The 23,911-nt window shown below is 33.7% G+C and overlaps 1 protein-coding gene across 3 annotated transcripts in view; it reads left to right on the forward strand.

Moving 5' to 3' along the window:
• Window positions 1–23,243, forward strand: part of LOC143237667 (uncharacterized) — a 34,499-nt gene extending 11,256 nt beyond the window's left edge. Inside the window, exons 2-7 of one of the 3 annotated variants that reach the window (XM_076477168.1) lie at window positions 9,721–9,855; window positions 17,566–17,596; window positions 19,000–19,046; window positions 19,362–19,484; window positions 19,885–20,046; window positions 20,200–23,243. In XM_076477168.1, coding sequence (XP_076333283.1) covers window positions 9,751–9,855; window positions 17,566–17,596; window positions 19,000–19,046; window positions 19,362–19,484; window positions 19,885–20,046; window positions 20,200–22,464 — 2,733 coding nt within the window. In that variant the 5' untranslated portion in view covers window positions 9,721–9,750 and the 3' untranslated portion in view covers window positions 22,465–23,243. Of the gene's footprint in view, window positions 1–9,720; window positions 9,856–15,561; window positions 16,419–17,565; window positions 17,597–18,999; window positions 19,047–19,361; window positions 19,485–19,884; window positions 20,047–20,199 lie in introns of those variants that run through there. The other 2 variants (XM_076477170.1, XM_076477169.1) reach the window with 2 other exon arrangements.
• Window positions 23,244–23,911: the final 668 nt, after the last annotated feature.

Genomic DNA, 23,911 nt, shown 5'->3' on the forward strand with positions numbered 1-23,911 from the left:
TCTCGGTGGACATACAAGATAACCTAATGTGTTTTTTTTTACGCCAAACAATCTTCTCAAATTTCACTCCTGCTATATAAAAAAAGAAAGTGTAGGAGTGGGTGCACTAAAGAGTGAGGAAACAAGGCAGGAATGAGCATGGTGTAATAGAACTTCCTCTATACAATCACAAAAGAAGGCATTTCCGACATATTGCTCATGCCTAATTTTATTTAGTATAAGATAAACCACGGGGTCAAAACCTATCATACAACGAGAAGGAGTTTCTGTGAATCAAATTATTGGAGGCAACAAATGTACTGTAATATGCTTTTATATGACACCAGAAGAATCATATATTCGTGTAGACACATAACAAGTATGTTGTTTTTTTCCTTTACAACTTGTCCCTCCTTTTACAAGTACATGAGAAGGCAACAGGATTTCGTACATTAACTAAAGAGGAGGACCAACATTTATGGATATCCTAAGAGGTTTGTATGTATTAACGTCATGGATTCGTTACTGTATATATATATATATATATAAAGAAGAAGAATGGACCCCATTTTATATTATCTGTAAGTTGTATAATATTATAAACACAGAAAAGTAAAGTAAACATGAACTAGATGTTGGACACGTCCATCTGTGAGGATGTACAAAGAAAGTTTTTAACACCATGCCCATTCCTACCTCGTTTCCTAACTTTTTTGGTCCACCCATTTCCACACCTCCAATTTAAAACTAAATATTTTCTCACTTGTTCATACACTTTTTATACAAGATGACATGACCCTGTGGACCATTTGTTATTTGTATTGATGTCCTATATGTATATATAATCAGTATGGGTGTGAACCATAATATTATGGTATGTTCAAATAATGGTGTATGTGTACGTGTGTGGCGTGCTTTCTCTTCACTTGTGATGTATTTACACATTGTGAGTGTGTATGTGTGCTCTACATAAGATGGCACTCTATAGCAGGGATGGGCAACTTATTTTGCATAGTGGCCACAACTGTGGCTAATGAAAACAACGTTGGCCATATTATTAAAAAACCAAAAGAAAACAGAAAGATGTTTCATCAAAGTAATTGCATTTCAACTAACCTTCAATGTGAAAGTTGATGGGGTTTTCATGAACAAGTTTCGTGAAATTTGGATTAATGTCTATGAGCATCTTAGCTCTGCTTCTAAATTTTATGTCAGTAAGCTGAGATTTGTATCTAGACTTAAGAAAATCTAGCGTATAAAATATTGACTCACACACCCATGTAGATCCAAACATGGAAAATAATTTTGAAATTGCTTTAAATTTTGAAGACTCTCATCTATCAGAATAATGAGCCATATTTTTCTGATATTAGATTTTTGTTTACCTTTTATATGTTCTACACTTTGCAGGGTAAGCATCTAGTCTTCAAATCCACACTTATTCAAAGACAAAAAAAGATGTAATTTCCTTTCTGAAATTTTCTAAGTCAAATTGAAATGGATCATGCAAAAATTAAAATATAAATTTCAAATTTTTAAATTCAGAGAAACGTGATTCAAATTTTTGAGATAGATTTTGATCCACTTTACATAGAGATCATGTTTAGCATCAAAGGAATCATAGTTCTTATTATTTTCTAGAAAATTATTTAACTTTGCAGAAAGTGTCAAATCATTCTTTTGTAATTGTTCTGCAGGGAGGTTTAGCTTTAGTTGAAATTCATGAATAGACTGTGATTGCTCACTTATTATTTCACCTCTTCCCTGAAGCTTCATATTCAAATTATTCCAGTGAACCATCATGTTGCACAGAAAGTACAAATCACACTGCTATGACAAAGTTTCAATTTCAATCTCACCTTTTTCAACAAGATACTCTTTTATTTGAGGAAATAAGGAACTAAATCATTCCAAGAATTTTCCTCTATTTAACCATGTTACCTTTGCAAAATCAGTAAAATCATCAAAAGTACAGTCACTGCTTTTCTTCAAAGACTTAACAAACTGTTGATGGATGAAAGAGCTTCCACTTCTAATACAATTCACAATTTTTACAACAATGTTCATCATAATTTTCAGTTCATCACCTTTAGACATCTGCAATGAAAAGATGGCAGCGTGGACTTCACATTATTTTCAATTAAATGCTGCTTCGAAAGAGAAACAAATCCTAATTTTGCCCCAGTTATGACGGGAACATGGTTTGTTGTGATAGAAATCAGTTTTCATTTTTAAATCCAACTTGAACTTTTTGACATTTCAAAAATTTTTCAAAGATGTTTTTTACACATGTTCGATCTCGTAATCCCCAAAGGCCAACCATTTCTTCCCTCACTTGAAGATCTGAAATTGCATATCGAACCCAAAACATCAACTGTGCAGTGTCACTAATATCTGTTGATTCATCTCGTGCTAAAGAAAAATTCAAAGTCTTTTAGTTGTTCAATTAACTGATCTTCTATGTCTTTCGCTACTCTAGCATTTTGTAGACAATTATTTTTCGTCTTAATTGCAAATTATTTACCTTTTAAAGAATATCATCTTTTGTTTTTGAATCATAATTATCCAACAGAATTTCAATGACCACAATCAATATTTCGTTTACTAGTTCAGCATCAGGTCTCCTTTTTGTTCATAAAGTTGTGTTTTCAGACGGCTAATTTCAGTCATACGATTTTTGCCATCAACTGAAAATTTTACTTCAAATTCGTTGTGAAAATTGTTAAAGTGTTACTTAATGTTGTATACTTTATTATCCCTAATAACTTTGTTATATAAAAGACACACTGGCTTATTATATGCTTCAATCATTACAAATGGAGTTGCTCACCACTGCTCTATAGTATGCAATGTCACTTGGGCAAAGTATTGTGAGTTATGGTTGTGTGCATGCACTAAAAGTTGATTAGTTAATTTAATTAAATACTTCATGCCAGCTCCAGCACGTGGCTCCTGTGCTATTTTTTATTTATCTAGTTAAATATTTGAAAATTATAGACGGATCTGTCCAGATAAAACTTGGTACAATCTTGCGTGAAATTTCTGAAACAATTAATGGATTTATCAGTTTTTCAAGTGATGGTACAAGGGGAGAACAGTCTACTCTAGTAGGTGTGGCAGCTAGATGTATACCAAGTTTTATTATTTGCGACTATTTAAAAAAGTGTTACAAGAATTAAAGATGCAAAGCTTAAAAATAAAGAAACTGGATGATAGTCGTAACACATTCTCTTTTTTAACTCAATACTAAGTTTTGAGTAATTTTTAATGCAGAAAAGTTATAGCCTAGCAGTGCATACATTTATAAAATTATAAGATGTATTCTAACCCAAATTATTAAATAAATCTACTAAACAGCCCAATAAATGTTTGCTTTTATAGCTATCGTGGAAATCGTACGGATCCATATGGATGAGAAATTAAAGAAATGCTATCTTCCACTGAGTTGGTGTGTTTGACTCTTAACCTTCTTGCAAACCACATAATATCTCACAGATTCCTAGACTCATAAGAGAAAACTGATCCTGCACAGCCTAAAATAAAAATTAACACTATTATATAAGTCAATAGATTTTCCAATACAACATTAATTTAATCGAACGCAATATAATTCCTTTATTCTTTTGAAAAACAATATGTAAAGTCAAACTTTAGAGTCACGGATCCCTTTCGAATGTTCATGGGTCCCTAGGAATTCGCCGACTACAGGCTAAAGAATAATGGATCAAACTGAACAGACCTAACACTCGATGACCTCGCGTTACTGCTGTTTGCACGCATCACGTCGTGACTTGGAACTCTTTTCATTAAATATATATATATAATTTATGTTCTTGAGACATGAAATATGCGGATATAGGAGTCTGGTGTTTAAAATTTAATTGTTCAGCCCAGACCTAATGACCTAGTGACCTTTCCTCATGCCTTCCTCCTCACGGAAACATCTCACGCTTTCCAACTGACAAGGTGACAGTATTTACTCCCTTCCAAGGATATACTTCTCCAGTTATTACACAGGTGTATGAGCGGTGTACTCAGCAGATAGCACGATGTGGCTTTGTTATAAGGGAAACACACACATACACAGATGTATGAGTGGAGTCGTGCTTGTATTACGAATATCTAGTTATCTCCAACACACTAATACAACCTTATTTCGAATTTTAAACATTTTCCCCTTTTTTGTTTCTTGTGGGTGCTTTAAAGAAACGTTCTCATCTTAACCGCTCAAAGAAAAAACAAGAAACAAGGTTGCTACACAAGATGAAAATTGAAATAATGCCAACACAAGAAATATGTGGGAAATACTAATGGCTTTGTTGTCCAATAAATAAGCGGTTAGTCTGTAATCAAAAATACTTTTGTTCATTTTGATAGGACTGTTACTATAACTAGCTGAGAATTGCAGATCCGATCTGTGGTAGTTCTTATTTGTACAGTTAAACGATACTGAATAACAGATCCTATACTGTGATTAGGAGAGAAATAACTGCAGTTCCGAGCTGTTTTATTTGTTATTTCTTAACTTCGTCCTAGACTGAGATTTGTATTCAAAGAACGTTTAAATATAGGTGCACAAGACGGTTTAGTGTAAATCTTTTGATTAAGTGCGTGTGTGGTTAATCTGGACGGAAAGCTAGAAAGTCTGAAAACTCTTTTATTATTATATATATATTTTAAATAACTTACAAGGTTAAGGAAAATATACAGACTTTTTTAGTAACTGCAGGTAATTAAGTTTTTCCTCTGTTTTAGCATCATCTGACAAGTGTTGCTTTTCCTATGATAATTACCTTAATGAGAGTAGATGTCGAGCTAATGTTGTGGATTGTTATTTTTGGGTGTCACGAAAGTGATATCATGGTGGTATGATAGGTTCCAAAATTGAATAAGTATTTATTATCCAAATCTGATGTTTTATAAAGCAGATAAAAAGTGATTTACAGTTTAACAAATTATCACAGTTTAGCAGTCACGAATATAATTGAAAAAATTTATAGGACATTCTATGTAATGATAAAAATTTAAAAGTAAAAATATGTTTGTTTGTTTGTTTTCAATTTTGCACACATCTACACGAGGGCTATCTGCGCTAGCTGTCCCTAATTTAGCAATGTAAGAGTAGAGGGAAGGCAAATAGTCATCACCATCCCCGGCCAACTCTTGGGCTACTCTTTTAACAACGAATAGTGGGATTGACCGTCACTTTATAACGCACTCACGGCTGAAAAGGCGAACATGTTTGGTGTGAGAGGTATTCGAACTCATATATATTCATATAGTATATGAATTAATTGTGTTAAAATTTTGGCGACTGATTTATTTGCAAGGGATCGCTATTTAACTAATAAATCAGAACGATGGTTTAAAATAACAGAGTTTTATTGATAAGCCGCGCAATACAGAAATCGTTGATACGACGTTCTGAACTACTGGAATGACATTTACAAATACAGTTTTTTTCTTTTGTTATGTGATTCAAACGTGCACAAATTATACCACCATCTTGGATACTTCTCTGTTTCCGCCCTTTGTACATCTGTCCGTGTTTAAAATGTTTACATATATAGTAAATACGAAATTGGGATGCACAAGTTAAAGAATGTTTAATGTTGAAAGTGAATTTGAAGTTACGTGCCTTACATATTTTTCTGTCACGCAACTGGATCGTCCACAGTGTTAGTTAAGAAACTGGTTCTGAATGTGGGTATTGTACCAATGCATTATAATTGGTATCCTAATTTTGATCATCATCCATATTTCTAGGTGTTAACCTAGGTATGTCGCAAGTAGTTTTTACTGAATATTTTGAAAAATATCCATCTAGAAGTCTGCTAGAGAAGTAAGTATGGTTAAGTTGTTTTTTTCACATTTTAAGCTTCACAAACCACACTCTTAAATTCTTTCACGTTTTTCAACTGTTGTAATCTAATGCATCATCTGTGACTTTACAGAATTATCGCATAATTCCATTCCATAGCTCAGAACGTAAAAGATTATTTGCTTTTTTAGCTTTCAATTTTACTGATATGGAATTAACGCTGTCTTAAAGGTTGACCAAATTTAGACTTGACCAGGTCACATCATAGATTGATGTTGACTTTGTGTTCGATCTTTAAAGTAGTTGTATTATTCCAATGCCTGTTGAACTCCCTGTGATTCATGTTGAATAGCCAGAGAAGTACTTGTAACGTCTCCTTTGTTGTCAGTTACGTCGAGATAGTTAAACTCATTATCTCTTTTCAGTTCTGATTCCTGATCTAGACAGAATACTATAGGCTCATCAGCGACAAATGGCTTTAAATTGGCAATATGTTCAATATATTTTTATGTGCCACATAGAAACTGAAGCGCATATTTTGACAGTTCGTACAGTCAGAGAATAATATATGATCCAGACCAGCCAGAACTGATGTGCAATTCAGTGTAGGCTGTCACACTTAAATCAGTTTTCTATTATAGAGCTTTCTCTATTATATCATAATTTCTCTTTTGACATATAACCATTCTACCCAGTAGTTTTCGCATAAATTTACTTGTCTCATTCAGTGTAGTCCCATGAAGCTGTGCTACTGTAGTGTCATTGTCTAAACTGCAATTGCAACATATACTGATTTTTTTAAACACAGAGGCAATGATCTACTCGAAGGGTGAATTATTTTACAAGTAGTACTGGTGGAGCTTGACTAACAGTATAAATGAACATAGTTTTATTTTTTGTGGAGCAGAACAGACATTCTGTTAGCAAGTAACTTCCTTTTGAAATTACAGACTTTCTTGTTAGTCATATGCTGGATTCAGCCTTAAACCATTGTGATCTTTGCAGGTCTAGTGAAGATTCCATTCCTGTCTATAATATAACCAAAAGATCCCCATTATTACAAACAAATATTTTTAAATATTCTGAACGTATGGAAGGTTTTTGAACTATCTCATTCACAATTTACTGGTACCAAATTCACGTTGGGCAGATCACATTGTATGGCTTTTGCTTAACAACGAACAAATCAAATGCCATATAAGAATATAAATATCTAAAATGTTTTTGTTTTTTGTTTTTACTTTATCTTTGAACCATTACTGGGTGTCTTCAAACTCACTTACAAGAACATATAAATACTAAATTAACCTAATTTTCTACCAATAAGGACCGCTAACTAAACGAACGTAATGTACCTTTAAGTAATGAAAACTTTTAAATCCACCAAGACAAGTAATTAATAGAAATTGTGCATAAAAGAAAGTTTATTAATCAGTAGAGTTGAAGAAGGTTATATGAACCAAATAATATTGCTCAGTCATTGTAAAGTTAGTACTAATTGAATAAAGTCATGAGTCATGATTTCAACTGGAGCATCTGATACATTTCAAGGTTGAGCAAAGCTCTGTCCGCACCAACTTCTAATAAAAATAATCAATCTTACGTCTGTGTATTCTTACAGATATGGAACAATAGCTGCACATTTTCAGATACAAGTGGAATGATTCATCTTCCTAGATTGATGGCTAAATTAACAATGGCTTTGCTACTTCCATAAAGTTAAACCTGCAGCAGCCATTACTTACCATAGACTACTTGCCGTTGCCCTGTGTTAATCACTAAACATTTTACTATATTTATTATTTCAAAACAGGATACAAAAAATGTATTCTTCAATATATCGCACGTTTACTATGAGAATAAATGTTTCGTCCATTTGCCGACATTAATTTATGGTAGAAGGCTCTATAAAGCATTGTTTACCCACTAGGACCCATTATAGTTGCATTGTGACATCTGGTGGTGCCACAGACAGTGGACTTTGAGGTCGAGGAGTTTAAGCTCCACCGTTCCTGACTATCTCAGAAGCATATTCATAATGAGGCTGTACCACAGATGCTAGTAAACTTAGCCTTCTCGTTTTTCATGCACTTTGCTCAGATTTAAATCCTTGTGCCATGGGAATGGCTTTGTGTTTAAATAAGGTATGTATGTGATGTTACACATGGTTACATGATTGACGCTGGTGAATATCATTTTTTAGAAACATCTTTAGTTCCATCAATCATCAGTGTGGTTTGGTTTTGCCTGTTATTATTAACTCAAAATTTTTTGATATGATTTTATATGACTTTTCAGGTAGGCTGGATTCAACATCGTTATGGAGATCTTAAGTAATTAACTTATCTTACTCGCTGGAGGAAAATTTAAAAGAGTTAATCCTGAATTCTAGCAAGGTAAAATAAGTGTAACAGAAAACATCATGTCCAGGAAAGGAGTTTTGGTATTTCGTTGTAAGTTCAAACTGTGATTCTAGCTCAATGGCTATATCCTCCTCCCCATCACAATTTATTTAATTTGGAAATTATTTTTCCATGTTCTTGAAGTTTAAAACATAGTGATGATTAGAGAATACAGGATAATTCAAAAGCACATAAAACATAAACTCTACAATAAAGAAATATTAGTAATCAACAAAAACAAATTGTTCTCGGTAGGTCTAGTCTATGGAAGAATAAACCCAATAGATAATATATTAAACCACAACAGTGAGGATATTAGATTATATTTGGTAACTAGACTTTAATTAGTTAAGGTGCAATTGTTTCACTCAGAAGTAAACAATCTACGGGCACGTTATTTCTATAGACTAACAAAAATGATGATAAATGACAAACAAAAGATCCTCGTTGTTCATGTTAGCTACATTTTGTCACTACTGGAATTGAACACAACCTTAATTAATAAACACTGTTACATATAGAACATCAAGATAATTCTTTAAACACCAATGTAATTCTCCAAATTCAAGTTTTACGAGCAGTTTATCATAAATCCTAAGCACTGCTGTAATTCTCAGAATGTCTGGACATATGCAGTAAACTACACGTTGTTGGCAAAAAATATGAATCAATGGGTCGGGAGTGTTAGTGGTTGGTTGGTTTGAACTGTAAGTCAGACGATTTCTGGTTTGTAACTCGTTGTTCAAAACACACGATGAAATATCACTGTTTGATCAGGTGAAAGAAGTACAAAAGTTTGTGTTGGGTGATATTGGCATCTGCTTTCCATTTTGTCTATAAATTCAAAATTAGGGATTATTGTGCGCAGATAGCCCTTGTGTGAAACTCTGAAGAAATGATTGTGAATGGAGTACATTTATAGCTTTCTGAATATAAGATAATTTAGTTTATGATATTTACATATCGTATTATGTGTTCGAATTAGAATACTGACCATATTATTACAAACGACAGCAACGAAATAATTCATTATAAGAATCGTTACTGTACAATGTACAACAACAGTTAAAGTATTTCATGCGTTTTTTTGTTCTTTGTTTAGCTTCGTAAGCTTTGGGCTCGGCATGACCAAGTGTCTTAAGGCGTTTGACTCGCGAGTTCAAATCCCCGTCCCACCAGCCATGCTCGCCCTTTTAGCCATGGGGGTGTTATTATGTGACGTTCAATCCCACTATTCGTTGATAAAAGAGTAGCCCAAGAGTTGGCGGTGGGTGGTGATGACTAGCTGCCTTCCTTCTAGTCTTACGCTGCTAAATTAGGGACAGCTAGAGCAGATAGCCCTTGAGTAGCTTTGCTCGAAATTAAAGAAAACAAACACGTAAGCATTGACAAGTTTTAGGGTAGAATATATTTCTTTGTAAGGGATACAGAAAAAGTACGAGTTTATGTGTGATTACACGTGTAAGGTTATCCATAGAATACACGTATATCATTGTATTTTCTACCTTCTTTCTTCAGGTATAACAGCAACATATGCCACTGTAAGTAATGGAGGTTGACATGAACTGCAACAGCGGTAGCGGAACAAATAAACAAAATGCCACAACAACAGTGGTAACGGAGAGAATAATTCGAGTACCACCACCAGAATCGGTGAGTTAAAAACATATTTATACAACTAGCTGGAGTACCCGTCTCCTAGACGGAAGTTACGTAAAATAACGATTAATGAAATGTTATCAGAGGAGATGAAAAGCTGCTACCCTTATATTGTTAAAAAAAACACCCATAAAAACTCAAAATGAAACTTTGTATGTTCCAAGTCAACTTCCACACCAATTTTGGTGAAGGTTCATCCAAACTCTGCAAAGTAGTTACATGGACATACAACAGACAGTGTTATTATATTTATATAAATTATGACATTACAGGGCTTTTACCACAATACTCACACGTCACGTATGTCTAGTCAATATCATTGAAATTGTTTAGTTCTCACTAATACATATCGTTTTCTAGTCTACATTTATACAAATTTAGTCTTAATTTTTAAAATGATAATGACATATAAAGCCATGTAAATCGCAAATATTAGGTATTTATTTTACCAGAATACTTTTTATCACATAGTTAGTAAATATAGGTTTTCCATATTTCAGCATACTTATCTATTGAATAGTTTAACAGTTCTTTTACTAACACTTATTAAGTCGTATTTGTGTAATACACAAAATCCCTTCTTATTGTTCGCACACGTGAAAGCACTTAGCAGTTAACTATGTTAAAGTGATAGAGAACTAATCATAAACCTATCTTTGCTTAAAACAAAGTTCATGTTAAAAACTGTCTTGTGCAAGTGGAGCAGAAAACTAACAGAGTTATGTACAAGGTTATATGAGTTGCTTTTTGTGTTTTTTTTCGCTTTTTAAATTTCGCGCAAAGATAAACGAGGGCTGTCTGCGCTAGCCGTCCCTAATTTAGCAGTGTAAGACTTGTAACTTGGATGTGATCTTATGCGTTTATGTTAACACGTTTTCAGAGTCTTGTTTTAATCAGTGAGCAGCGAGGTCTTATATAAAAGGTATTTTCTCTAACTGATCTTTATAACCATACAAGTTTGCCACCACGCTCTAGACATGTGATCCTGTATCAACAGTTCAGTTTACCACTCTCGATTTTGTCATTATGTTTCAATACTTTAAGTGTTAGCTGAAATATTCATTGTCTCTATAGCTCCTTTTGCAATCATAAATAAAGCCGTCTTTGTTTCACTTTGTTACATCTTCTTTCATTTCTTATTGCCAAATTATCTTAAGTTATCTATAACTACCTTACTAGTCTGGATCTTGCCACCTGTTGGTTATAAAATACCATAAAAATGACCACTGTGTGACTCTACCTGAATAAACCCGGTTGTTCACCAATCCGTCAGTGGAACTTTATGCTCTCTTGGAGCAGTTCTTCATCTGCCGATCAACTACTATCAAGATTTTCGTGCTCTGAAAATGCAGCGCTAACATTACAATGTTGTCCTCTAGTTGAATAAGAATCTATCTTTATAGCTGACATGCATTTAAGCTAATTTCGTAAGGCGTAACTTCTCAGGTAAGTAGAAAGAAAAGAGAAACACGAGTAAAATGATTTCTTACATATCATACACCTTCCTCTTTGTTAGTTTTTTTGATTCCTTAGTTCACCTTCTGTTGAAACAAAAAGAATAAGAAAACCTAATTGAACTCTTCAGTACAGTTCAAACAACTATCATATACAGGCCATTCCATGCCAACTAACCTAGGGCTTCCCTGTTCACGTCATAGATTTCCTTTAAAAAAATTAAGCAAAAACTTCATTTTGATTTACTCAACCATGCAGTATAGTTTTAGGATTTTGCATGGTTGAATAAATCAAAATGAAGTTTTTGCTAGAATTTTTTTCAAGAAAATCTATGATATGAACTGGAAAAAGCTCTTTCTCTGGGTTAATTGGCATGGAAGGACCTATATATATAATAGCAAATGTATATCTTTCTGTCATGCTTTCTATTTCATGAATGGTTAATCGTAGCAGGAAAACTGAGTAAAAATTATTTACAAGAGTACATTATAAAAAACATTTTATTAACATTTTGCAATTCCTAAAATTTTGTACCAATATCAACATCGATCTGTCAGTATTCGTGTGTGCTCAACGATGAAATTAAGATGAAACTTATTAAGAATAAAAATGATTCTCTTTGCGAGATAATTTCATATGAAAAACGGGACTTACTTTGTTGACTGATTGAAAATAACATTTCGAACGAAGGAGCATGAGCAAAAGAACATATAAGGTAAGCAACATATTTGAGCATAAATTTTGTTGTTGTATAGTTTATATATTTAATGTTGGTTTTAAATATTTGTATAATTTCATTGTACCATGTCAAATAAATTGATTTAAATTGAATATCGCCCCTTTGATAGTTCTTATACAAATTACAATTGTCGAAAAGTGCTCATTTTGGTAGAGGTATTTTCTTTCATTCAGTAAAATGACAAGGAATTATGCCAACCATTGGAAAAAAATTCCATGAATAATTAGAGAGACCTGAGCAACCACTAAGAAAACATCCCATGGATAATTAGATAGACTTGAGCACTCTCTTGCTCTTGATGTCTACATTGTATTGAAACTTAAATATATTGGTCAACAGGGCATTGCAGTTAGTCTCCTCTGTTTAAAAAGAAACGTGATGGATTTTTTCTTATAACATATGGAATGACAAAATACGGTTGTAAACGGACCACTAGACAATCGTATTACATACACGCTTTGATCTAAGGCATTGGGTTGATTGTACATTTTTATTTTTTTATTTATTACTAGCCCCCAACGGCACAGTGGTATGTCTGTGGATTTATACTGCTAGAAATCGGGTTTCGATAAACGTTGTAGGCAGAGCACAGATAGCCTTTTAGGTAGCTTTGTGCATAAAACAAAACAAAACAAACTATTTATCACTATTCTTAGAATATTTACCGTTTAATTGTTTCAAAGAGCATCTGCTAGTAGTAAATATAATGTATATGTTTAAAATAATGCACACTTGTAAACTTACACGGACAACACCACTAATAACAAGGTCTATAAGTTATTAAACATACTGTCGTTGTAAATTAGTTATAAATCAGTATCATTTATCCACTTAATGTAGTGGTATTTGGCAACTAAACATAACAGGAATCTGCATACTGGTCATTTACTAATTTAAGTTATTCATGCTTGACAACTAAACCCGACAGATATTTGCATACCCTCCATTTACCAAGTTAAGATAGTACTGCTTAACAACTAAATACAACAGGCACCAGTCATCGTCTTGATAAAACTGTCTGGTCTGTTTCAAATCCAAACTTACCATACTTCACACTCGACACGAACAAGTAATGTAGGCCTATTCCTTCCAAGCAGTTTTTAAAAATTCCACTTCCGAATACTTCTGTGGTCTTCTCTTTCAATAGTTTTTTTTTAATTTCGCGCAAAGCTACTCGAGGGCTTCTCTGCGCTAGCCGTCCCTAATTTAGCAGTGTAAGACTAGAGGGAAGGCAACTTGTTATCACCACCCACCGTCAACTCTTGGGATACTCTTTTACTATCGAATAATGGGATTGACCGTCACATTATAACGCCCCCACGGCTGAAAGGGCGAGCATGTTTAACGCGACGCAGATGCGAACCCGCGACCCTCGGATTACGAGTCGCGCGCCTTAACACGCTTGGCCATGCCGGGTCTCTTTCAACAGAAAATTTAACAATAAGATTGACGTCCCCATGAAGGTGTTCCTTCCAGACTTGCAAACTTTGAAGATATCTAATCGACATTTTTACATCAAATAATGTTAATGTAGTGTTCAATCAGTCTAACATAAACTTTCAAACTCAGAATAAGGCAGTTTGAGAATTCCCAACACCGCAAGTCTATAAAGTTCTTAAATGATAAGCTTAGGAACCAAAGAGATCAGGAGATGTCACATGTGGCGCTTCCCTGCTGTACGCTTGGTCGAGACTGATTATTAATTGTTAATAATTGATATTTTTAAGACTGCCGTACACAACACATTGTTATTTTATCACGTATATGTTAGGATTTGATTTATTGGAAGTCTGAAAATGAAACATTTTCTGAGGACCATACTCTTTTATCTGCATAGAATTACAATCTACAGGTGTCGAAGTCACTTTAGTCCTGTTTGCTTTCTTTGAGTAAGTAAACCAAGTGTTATAAAATGAACAAGTTTTAACCATAATTTTTCTTTTAAATACTTCATCTAGCTTATACCATCTTCATAATGGTTGTGGCAAGTTTCTAAACGATTTAATTATCATGTAATTCTATTCTCTAAGACAGGTGATCATTGAAACTTAAAGACCTTGTCAACTAGACGCTACGTTCACTAATCAGGTCGTCCGCTATCAGCTTTCATGTCAATAAAGTGTGTTCCATGAAAATGGTACTCATAATTAGCAGTGTGCTCAATTCGTGTACTGCATTCTTGCTTCAAAAGTATAAAAACAAACAGGATATGAGCAGAGCCATATTTTGATCTCTCGTTTTTCTCCTTGGCCTATCTCTTTCACTTAGATTATTTTGGTCCGCAGAACCTCTCATCAGCCTCAATTGAAAAAAATTCATTGATTTAAAATGAAGAAGAACCAGAGTAAGACAGAAGTAATTTTACGTACTTGCATCACTATAATACAGAGTTCGATTCCTCGCGGTAGACACATGGTACTTTGCTCTAAAGCAGGCAAATAAAGAAATTGCTATTCTAAAAAACTAAAAAAGCTATGGTTTAGATGATAAGATTTCATTTTAAATTTAAATTTGCGATTAAGTGTAACAAATAAATTTCAACCAAACACATTACAGATTTAATTACTTCATAACAAATCAATTTTCTTTGTGCAATAGTTCTATGTTTTATAGGCACCTCATGACTACTTCTTTCTTATCTGTTTTACTGTCTTTATATTGCTTCCTTTAAACTTCAAGAGAATGAGCCTAGTGAAATTCCTTATGGATTTGTGAAAGGATAGTTATCATCATTCACTCTTTAGGTCTACGTACGTATCCAAAAATATTAGCATGTTAATGACTTCCATCTCAAAACAAAACAGAACATTTTTTATTAATCTTGACACATGCACTTCAAACATACTTTCAGCCTCACATGGCCTTTACACGCTCCAACCATTGTTTAATTTTGGGCTGATATTGCAGTTTATACACTAATTATAATAATAATTTGCTCTAGAAGTTAGTACCATTCATCTGAGAATGAATAACACAGCTCATCAAAGAGAGAGAATAACATGGATCCAGCTATGAGAGTGAAGAGGGTGTTTTTCTTTATGTAGAATGTTCAGTGACAAGTCATTGCTGATACTATGTTATAATGACTGTGGCTGTTGTTCCTTTATCTGAAGAGTGGGTAATGCTTATCTAACCAATATCTGTTGTGCATTAAAAAAAACCCTGCAGTAACACACAGTTACTACCACTAAGATACTTTGGAAGTAAATAATATTTCTAGCTCAATTGGAATGTATAACGTTCACCTCTAAAAAAGTATACTTTCATAATGTCAGTGAAACAAATAGGTTCAAGAAGTCTTGATACAAAGTAATACAAATCCTATAACTTGAGTGCTTTCAAAGGTGGACATTTTCCTTCCCAGTTTGCTCTTGAAGGAGAAAGATCCAGTTTTTGAAAATGCTCGGATTATAGGGTTTTATCATTTTCTGCAATCATATACTGTCAGTGCATGGAATAGCCGCTATTATTGTCATTACTGTGTTTTAAGTGATTTTTAAAGTGATAATTAATTTAAGCTTAGTGATGAATATTGTTTGTATGGTTGTATAATGTTTCTTTAACACAAGTTTTACTTAGGACAGTTTTCTTCGCTACTCTAGAAGTAGACTATACGAATTATTTTCTACCAGTTAACGTTACTTAACTAAACTAACTCTTAATCATCTGGGTACAACCAAGCAAAAAACAAAAAACAAACAACACCGTACTATTGATAAACTCACTCTAATTTCCTAGGTTCCAGAATACAAGAAATGAATGCTGCTGTCGAGAATTAATATTGTCTGCTTCACGTTAACAAGGTCTTAAGCCATATTTAACGATAAATATTTGCTACTTTATATAAATTCAGTCCCTATCAGAGTTAGTAACATTTATTTTCTGTTGAAAGTGAATGGCATTCCCTCTGCGAGCACACTACAGATTTGTTGTGTTTTTAGAAGACTGATGGTTTTTTGTAAACTGGTTTGGTTTGTTTTGAATTTCGCGCAAAGCTACACGAGAACTATCTGCGCTAGCCGTACCTACTTTAGCAGTGTAAAATCAGTGAGAAGGCAGCTAATCATCACCACCTACCGCCAGCTCTTGGGCTACTTTTATATCAACAAATAGTGGAACTGACTGTCACATTATAATGTCCCCACGGCTGAAAGAACGAGCGTGTTTGGTGTGACGGGAATTCGAACCCACGACTTGCAGATTACGAGTCGAGTGTCTTAACCATCTGGTTATGCCAGGCCTATGTAAACTGCATCACTTGCAAAGAATTAATAGTGTTTTGGATCCAACAAACGAGAACACGGACGAAAAAAAAACGATTATTTAAAGCTTTGAATACAGCTGTGGTAGCCAACACTGTGACGTAAGTGAAATTGTCATTGATTGTATTGTAATAATAGAGCAGAAAAGAATAATTCGTCTTATCAATTGTATTCTGAAGTAACTGAACCAGCCTATGTGGACTTTGAAGAAGAAAGACGATTATTTAAAGCTCTTAATAAAACTGTGGTAATTAACTGCGTAACGAACATTTGCATAAAGGTTTGATTTGTTTAATTTTTTTAAATAACTGGACTGTGTTCTGTTTGTTCATTGTTGAAATTTATCATCAATAAATCACAGACACCTACTATGGAGAATCCAACGCACAGAAGATTAAAACCTGAGATTATTAAAATAGAAGAATAATGATATGAACACCACAACACAAACCCTTCTACGCAATGTTAAATTATATACATAAATGCTAAATAGCTATCTTATCTAGCCTTTTTTTTTAAATAACTCATCTCCTAGTCAGTCGGACGAATAATGAAATATTACAGTATAAAAACTAAATAAATAAATGTTTTGGAGATTTAAAAGCTTTTATTTTGTTTAGAGCCATCATACCATTAAACTTGTAAACCCAAATCATCACACTTCATATTTGTGTGTTTACTAACATTGAATTTGGAAGCCAATATCAAAATATTTTACTTTTGTTTATTTGTTTTTGGAACATCGCAAAAAGCTACTCAACGGCTATCTGCACTAACTGCCTCTAATTTAGTAATAATTGATTAAAAGGAAGGCAGCTAGTTAACATCACCCCACTAACTCTTCGGCTATTCGTTGCCAACGAATAGTGGGATCGATTGTACATTATAACTTCCTCATGGTTGAAAGGGAGAGCTGCTTGATATTTAGTATCGTTATACTATTGAATTTAAATCTGAATAATTACATTTTATACTAGCGTATTTAAAGTAATTATTTGCAATAATGCAATCCTATATATTTGTTAGACACATCCTGTTATGATAAATTTTATCAGCAGCCTTATCATTTTATTTTGAGATTACTGTTTAGTTCTTGTAATATACCTGTAGTTTTTGTTATTATTTGTTTTTCATTGCGTTAAAGTTTCATAAGTTAAATATTCTGCTATTCTTTGATACATAGCAATCTTGTCTACAATTTACCCAATTAATCTTTTACCAACCATTGCTTTTAATCTCTTTTTGCAGTCATTTGAAGAGGTTGCGGCAACAAAACATGGTGAGAATTAGACCTCTGTTTTGTAAATATTTAATGTAAAAAAACAATTGGTGAGAATTATGTCTTTGTTATGTACTTTAATAAAGATAAAATGTCGTGAGAATTGTACTTCTGTTTTGTAATGAATAAGAATAGAAAATATAGAGAGTTTGTTGTTTTTAAATTTCGCACAAAATTACATGAGGACAATCTGCGCTAGCTGTCCCTAATTTAGCAGGGCAAGATTATAAGTAGGTAACTAGTTATCACCACCAACCGCCAACTCTTGAGCTACTCTTTTATCAATGAATACTGGAATTAGCCTTCACATCATATGCTCCCTATGTCTGAAAGGGCAAACATGTATGGTGTGAAGGGGATTCGAACCCGCAACCCCTAGATTAGGAGGTAAGTACCCTAACCACCTGGTCATGTCGGGGCTCAACATATTTATAATTGTACCTCTGTTTTGTAATTATTAAATATAAAATATCCGGTGAAATTTGTGCTCCTGTTTGTAACGAACATCATATAATTACACCATAGTATAGTAAGACTTATATAGGTTTATGCCACTATATTAAAAGAAATCTTGGAAAAGAAAAAAATCATAGAAATAAAGTTTTTAAATTATATTTAAGTGGTGTATGTTTTGTCAGTGCTAACAATATTAATTTGGTAAATAATAACGTTAAGGATATTTCATTTATATTCAGAATTAATTACATTATATTTTTTCACTGCCTGGTCATACAGTCATTACAAAATTTTGCAACAATTTCTGCTTTGAAAAGTAAGAGTCAAAGTTTAAACGTCTTGAAAAAACGATTTTCTTCTCAGATCAATTTTCATGAACGGGAGACCTACTACTAGTTATAACGTTTGTTTACCGTTTCAAATTGTCTTACAGTCAATACACCTGAACCTACTTTTCCATGTAAATTTTGTTTCCCAATATGCAGTATTCCTAATGATTATCTTGGTGGATAAAATAGTTACACGTACTTATTTATGTTTCTTGTGCGAAATAGAGACACCCGGTGTACAGTGTGGGTCCAAAAACAAACGAATTAATCTTACTGGGTCGGAAAATTTGCAACTATATATATATATATTATATACATATAATTAAATATTATTTTATGTAGAGATGAAATTTAATTTTAATTTTTTTAATTATATTTTATCTTAGGTTTAGATATTCTGCGTAAAATTCACACTTTCCTTTCTTTTGATGTAATCTGTTTAATAATTTTTTTGCTTTCTTGAATAATTATAAATAAAGGTACAAAGTGATTTTAGAAAGTGACTAGTTAAGTACATAATTTTAGTAAAGATAGTTTAAAATTTAATTTTACAGTTATCAGATAAAATAATGGTTTGTGAAAAAAAAATAGCATCTTTGTTTCTTTAATTTTTTTTAGAGGAATGGACATCAACCAAAAAGGTTGTGAACCACAAAAGTAGACAGGTAAGAATGTCGTCTAACTAGAACAGGTATCTTTGTGTTACTCGTTACAGGTTCCGCTGTCTCTAGTTCATAAAGTTATCATTCTCATACACGGGCTGAACATAACTTTGTTGTTAGATGATTAAATTGAACATCTTTATACAAACATGTAATGAGATATTTACCACAGTGTTACCTCGGTAGAAAACATTCTGTTTTTCTTAATGTTTGCAGATAGTATAGTTTATCACTCACGTATGCAGCACAAGTACATCTTTATCGCCACCTACCTTAAGGTTTATGAAGTATTTATGCGTTGAATACTATGATCAACAGGTGGAGACGCGGGTTCAGCGCCAGATAATGTATGAAGATGGAAAGGAGGTAGGAGACAGTGGACCTCAGCTTATTACTAAAACTACAGAAGACAACCATAAAGAGGAAACAGAAAATACAGATGTAAGAATATACTATATTACTATGTTTATAGGAATGAAATGTCCTGAGAACGCTAGATGTGGAAGTAATTTTAGCTAAATTGATACATTTCGTAACAAAACAATGCATTGGAAAGAATCATAGAATTGAGACGTTATAGTATTTGTAAGTTAATCTATTATATAGACATTATTCCTTTACATGTAATAAATAATAGTTAGTAGCTTATGTGTTAAAATCTGCAAATGAACTTTATATATACATGTATGTTTTTATAATCATCTAACAGTAATGCCACACAAGTTGAATTTTTTTAACCTTCCTACACTTACTATATCCGTGAACGTTAGCTACAGAAAGTGAATTGCCATCAGAATATTGGGCATATTACTAACGAATTTATAACAATCTCACTTACCAGTACAGAGTTACGGGTGGCGATGATCTGATCTTGGATGATCTTGATGTACGTGCATCAAACCTACTGGTCACCAAAAATATTCTGGTCAAGCACACCATAAGAGAAAACAAAGAGGAAAGTAAACAGCTTCATGAAGAAAGTTTCCAGGGTGATACAGACTCTGTGAGTAGCTGATTATTTGTTTTTTATATAGAGTGTAAAAATTTGAAAACAAGATAATATAAAAAATAGTTATATATTCTGTTACTGACACGTTGTACTGTATGTTATACATCACTGTCACCAAATATACCATTATACCTTTTTATACTTCAGGACATTCTTAACAAGATACTAGCAGACCATAGCGATGGATCTTTCAAACTAGAAGTAGATTTCAATAAGTCAGTACCAGAAAAACACATTAATTATTTTTGCTGTGATCAGAAAGTGACAGATAAGGAGAATATTAAAGAAGTATCCGGGTTAAAAAATGGAGAACTGATCACAGAAACGTCCAGGATACGACATTACGAAGATAAACATGAGAATCTCGAGAATGAAGCTTACGAAGTAGCAATGTCAGAAATCTCTACTGAAATTAGCAAAAACAGTGAGTACTGTAGAGATAGGTTGGATAATACAGGGATCTCACAAGAAAGAGAACAAAATATTCTGAGACGAGATTCATTTACTAAGGCAGGCTCTGATATTGAAAAAGAAGAAAAAATAAGAAACTGTGAGGCAACTCGTTGGCTAAAACACCAGTTTGGATCAGATAGCAGAAGTGAGTTCGAACCATCACAGACGAAACAAACTAAAAACGTTATACACGTTCAGTTTACCGACGACTCTAAAATTCTTTCTCGTACTCAATTTGACAAAGAATGTGTAAAAACTGACCTCACATTTCCTCAAGGTTCTGAAGAAGAAAACAAATACCCTTTAAGCAAAGAAACTAAAACTAAACATTTTCTAGGAATATCAGAGTGGGATTCTAAACCCCGAAAGTTTTCTCAAGATCAGACTTTATCTTTATCGTCATATAAAGAAAGTGTTCAAGCTACTCCACCGGCTGGTTTAGGAAAAGACAATTTTAACTATATCTTATCCAACTATCAGCTAAATTCACCGAGACAAGGATCCTCACGTCAGATATCCCACCATATTCCATGGAAGTCAAAGTCTTTTGTCCGAGATGAAAACAATACCACACTAGAAGAAGAAGACACAGCTGAGAAAAACAGAAAATGTAGATTAGAGGTTTTCCATTCAGAAAACCAGACTCATGATAATGGTTGTTCTGACACTGAAGTACCACGGAATCTCACAGTGTCCGAGGAAAGCATGCCTCCTAAATCATTTTCTTCCACAGGAAACTTTTGTAATTCTCTTACATTACATATCCTTCCACAGAATACGAGATTTACAGATGAGTCACACACCACTTATTTGTACCCCAGAATGCAGTCTTCTCCTGAAACTGTTGATAAAGCAGATCGTTTCGTCCAAGTGAACCTCCTTGACGACGCTTCTTATCCCACGTCTTCTCCAAACTTCTCTGAAGAATGTGGTATTCATACCCCACTTAAAACTAGTTCTGCCAACCTTTATCAAGAGCAGAAGCAAGTCGTTGCAGTACGTATGCCTCGTACGTATTATTTTGGAGATGAACTTAATGTCAATTACCGTGAAGGTGCTAAAAGCAAAACACATGAGTTTGAAAGTGTTGGAGAAGATATTGACTATGAACAATTGTCAAACATCAACAATAGCAACTTTGGCAACCCAGTCGGAAGTTATACAGTAGAGAAGAAAGACGGTTTGAAGAAGCTGCTAAATAGGACACCCGAAGAACTGAATGTAGGTGACTTGAATAATTCTTATTACTACACAGGACTTGATGACAGCTTTCAGGAACAGTGTCATGAAGATACACGAGTAGCGAGTGATGTTTCACAAGGAAAAGGCTCTTACCACCACAGTTGTTACGATATAAATTACGGAGATGAATCTGACAGAAAAGATACTGAAAAAGCTTTTGTTAATAATGAATCATCATGTGGACTTTATGAAAAACAAGAAGAATTTACGCAAAATATTCCTGACCATGTCCACCCCAGTAATGATGTTATGCAGATGTCAATCACAACAAATTACATCAGTAAACATCAACGTCGAAACTCACCACCATCCATTTCTGAAGATGATGGCATATTCAAGGATTCCCGAACTCCTTATGTTACGAAGATAAAAGAAACATCTACATGTGGTATATCCTCATCTTCCCAAATAGAATCATCAGTAAAACATCCTCTCTGCCCAACTCTATCTCCACCAGTCGAAGATGTGTTTGTATGTAATACTCTTTCTAAGTACTTCCAAGAGGATAGACCTATTTGTTCTCATTCCTATACTCCTGGAACAACAGTTACTTCATTTAAAGCTATGTCCAACCCTTTGGGCATTAAGAACACTTGCCCTAAGACTACTGCTACATTTACACCAAATCACGAGAGTCACGAAGAGAACATGTCGTTGAAGACATCGCGGAGACCACAAGCAGTGTTGGTGGAGGTGAGAGACTGGAACAACAGATGAATATTTCACCTTACAACATGTGTTCTAATCATGTTATCTAATGGAGAATGTTACAAGTATTAAAGTTTATCTTAAAACGGCAACAAAGAAACTTACCAATATAGTCATGAAGATATAAAACTTAATTAAAGTGTAAGCAGTGAACATACAGTATTCTTCGTATGTATCAGGGCCTGAGAAAGATGTGAAAAACAAGTATTGAATCTGTACAAACTTATTAAATTGATGTTTTAGCACAAAAGGAGCCACAAAAAGCGATAGAAAGAAACATTATGCATTCTGTACTATTATTATTTGTTGTTGTATTCGAATGATGAAAATGACTTTGTGCTGAAATGAACAAACTGTTGCTATCATATTTTATCGATACGTTAACCCATTTAACATAGCTACAAATTAACCTATTGTTTTTGAGGAAATAACAATTAATTATTTTTCTTTGTTACGATAAATAAATTACCCTGCATTTGTGAAGACGTTTTCACAACATTTATAGGTAAAACTGTGACATTATCAGAAGAACTGTCTATTTGACAAAGAATACGTAAAAAACTGACCGATTTTTTTCTTTCAAAATTCATTGCATTTTTATTTGTTTCAGCAAAGTAAAAAATATTTACGAACTGTTTTCAAGTAAAATGTTTATAAATCAGCCATGATTATTTAAATATTCTAGAAAATTTTGAGCACTAAGTTGACGACTACACGGTTGGTTGTTGAATATTAATGTATCTGTACATCTTTTGCTGTAAATTTAAATAAATAAGTACTAAACACAATGTTTGTGTAATGTAATATTCGACAATAAAAGAAAACGCGTTAATTGTTTGTTTTGAACTTTGCGCAAAGCTACACGAGGGATATCTGCCCTAATCGTCCTTAATTTAGCAGTGAAAGACTAGAGGGAAAGCAGCTAGTCATCACCACCCATCGCCAACTCTCGAGCTACTCTTTTACCACCGAATAGTGGGATTGACCGTAACATTATAACGCCCCCACAGCTGAAAGGGCGAGCATGTTTGGTGTGACGGGGATTCTAATCTGCGACCTTCAGATTACGAGTCTAGGGCCTTAACCAACCTAGCCATGCCGGACCATCTGCTGTAGTGTATTGAGCGTAAATTTGCGAAACACGATTCTTTGTTACCAACAGTTGTGGCACAGTCGTAGGTGCCCACATAAATATGTACGGGGAAGTAGGAAAGGGAGGGCACGTGCGTAGGGAAGAGCTTTTACACTGAAAGTCAACAGATTTAAGTAAAATGTGTTATGTATGCTTAAATGGAGACACAAGTTTAAAGTTTTAATAGAAACTGCTAAAAATATTTAGAATTAACTACGATGTTAAGTTTATGTCATAATACGTGTAATATTTTGTGAAATGTTAGGGTATAAATGCCTCTTGCTACCCTTTTCTGCGAGCGACTATGGGCACGGTGCCTTATTA

The sequence above is a fragment of the Tachypleus tridentatus genome, chromosome 13, assembly GCF_004210375.1.
Source record: "Tachypleus tridentatus isolate NWPU-2018 chromosome 13, ASM421037v1, whole genome shotgun sequence".
NCBI lineage: Eukaryota > Metazoa > Arthropoda > Merostomata > Xiphosura > Limulidae > Tachypleus > Tachypleus tridentatus.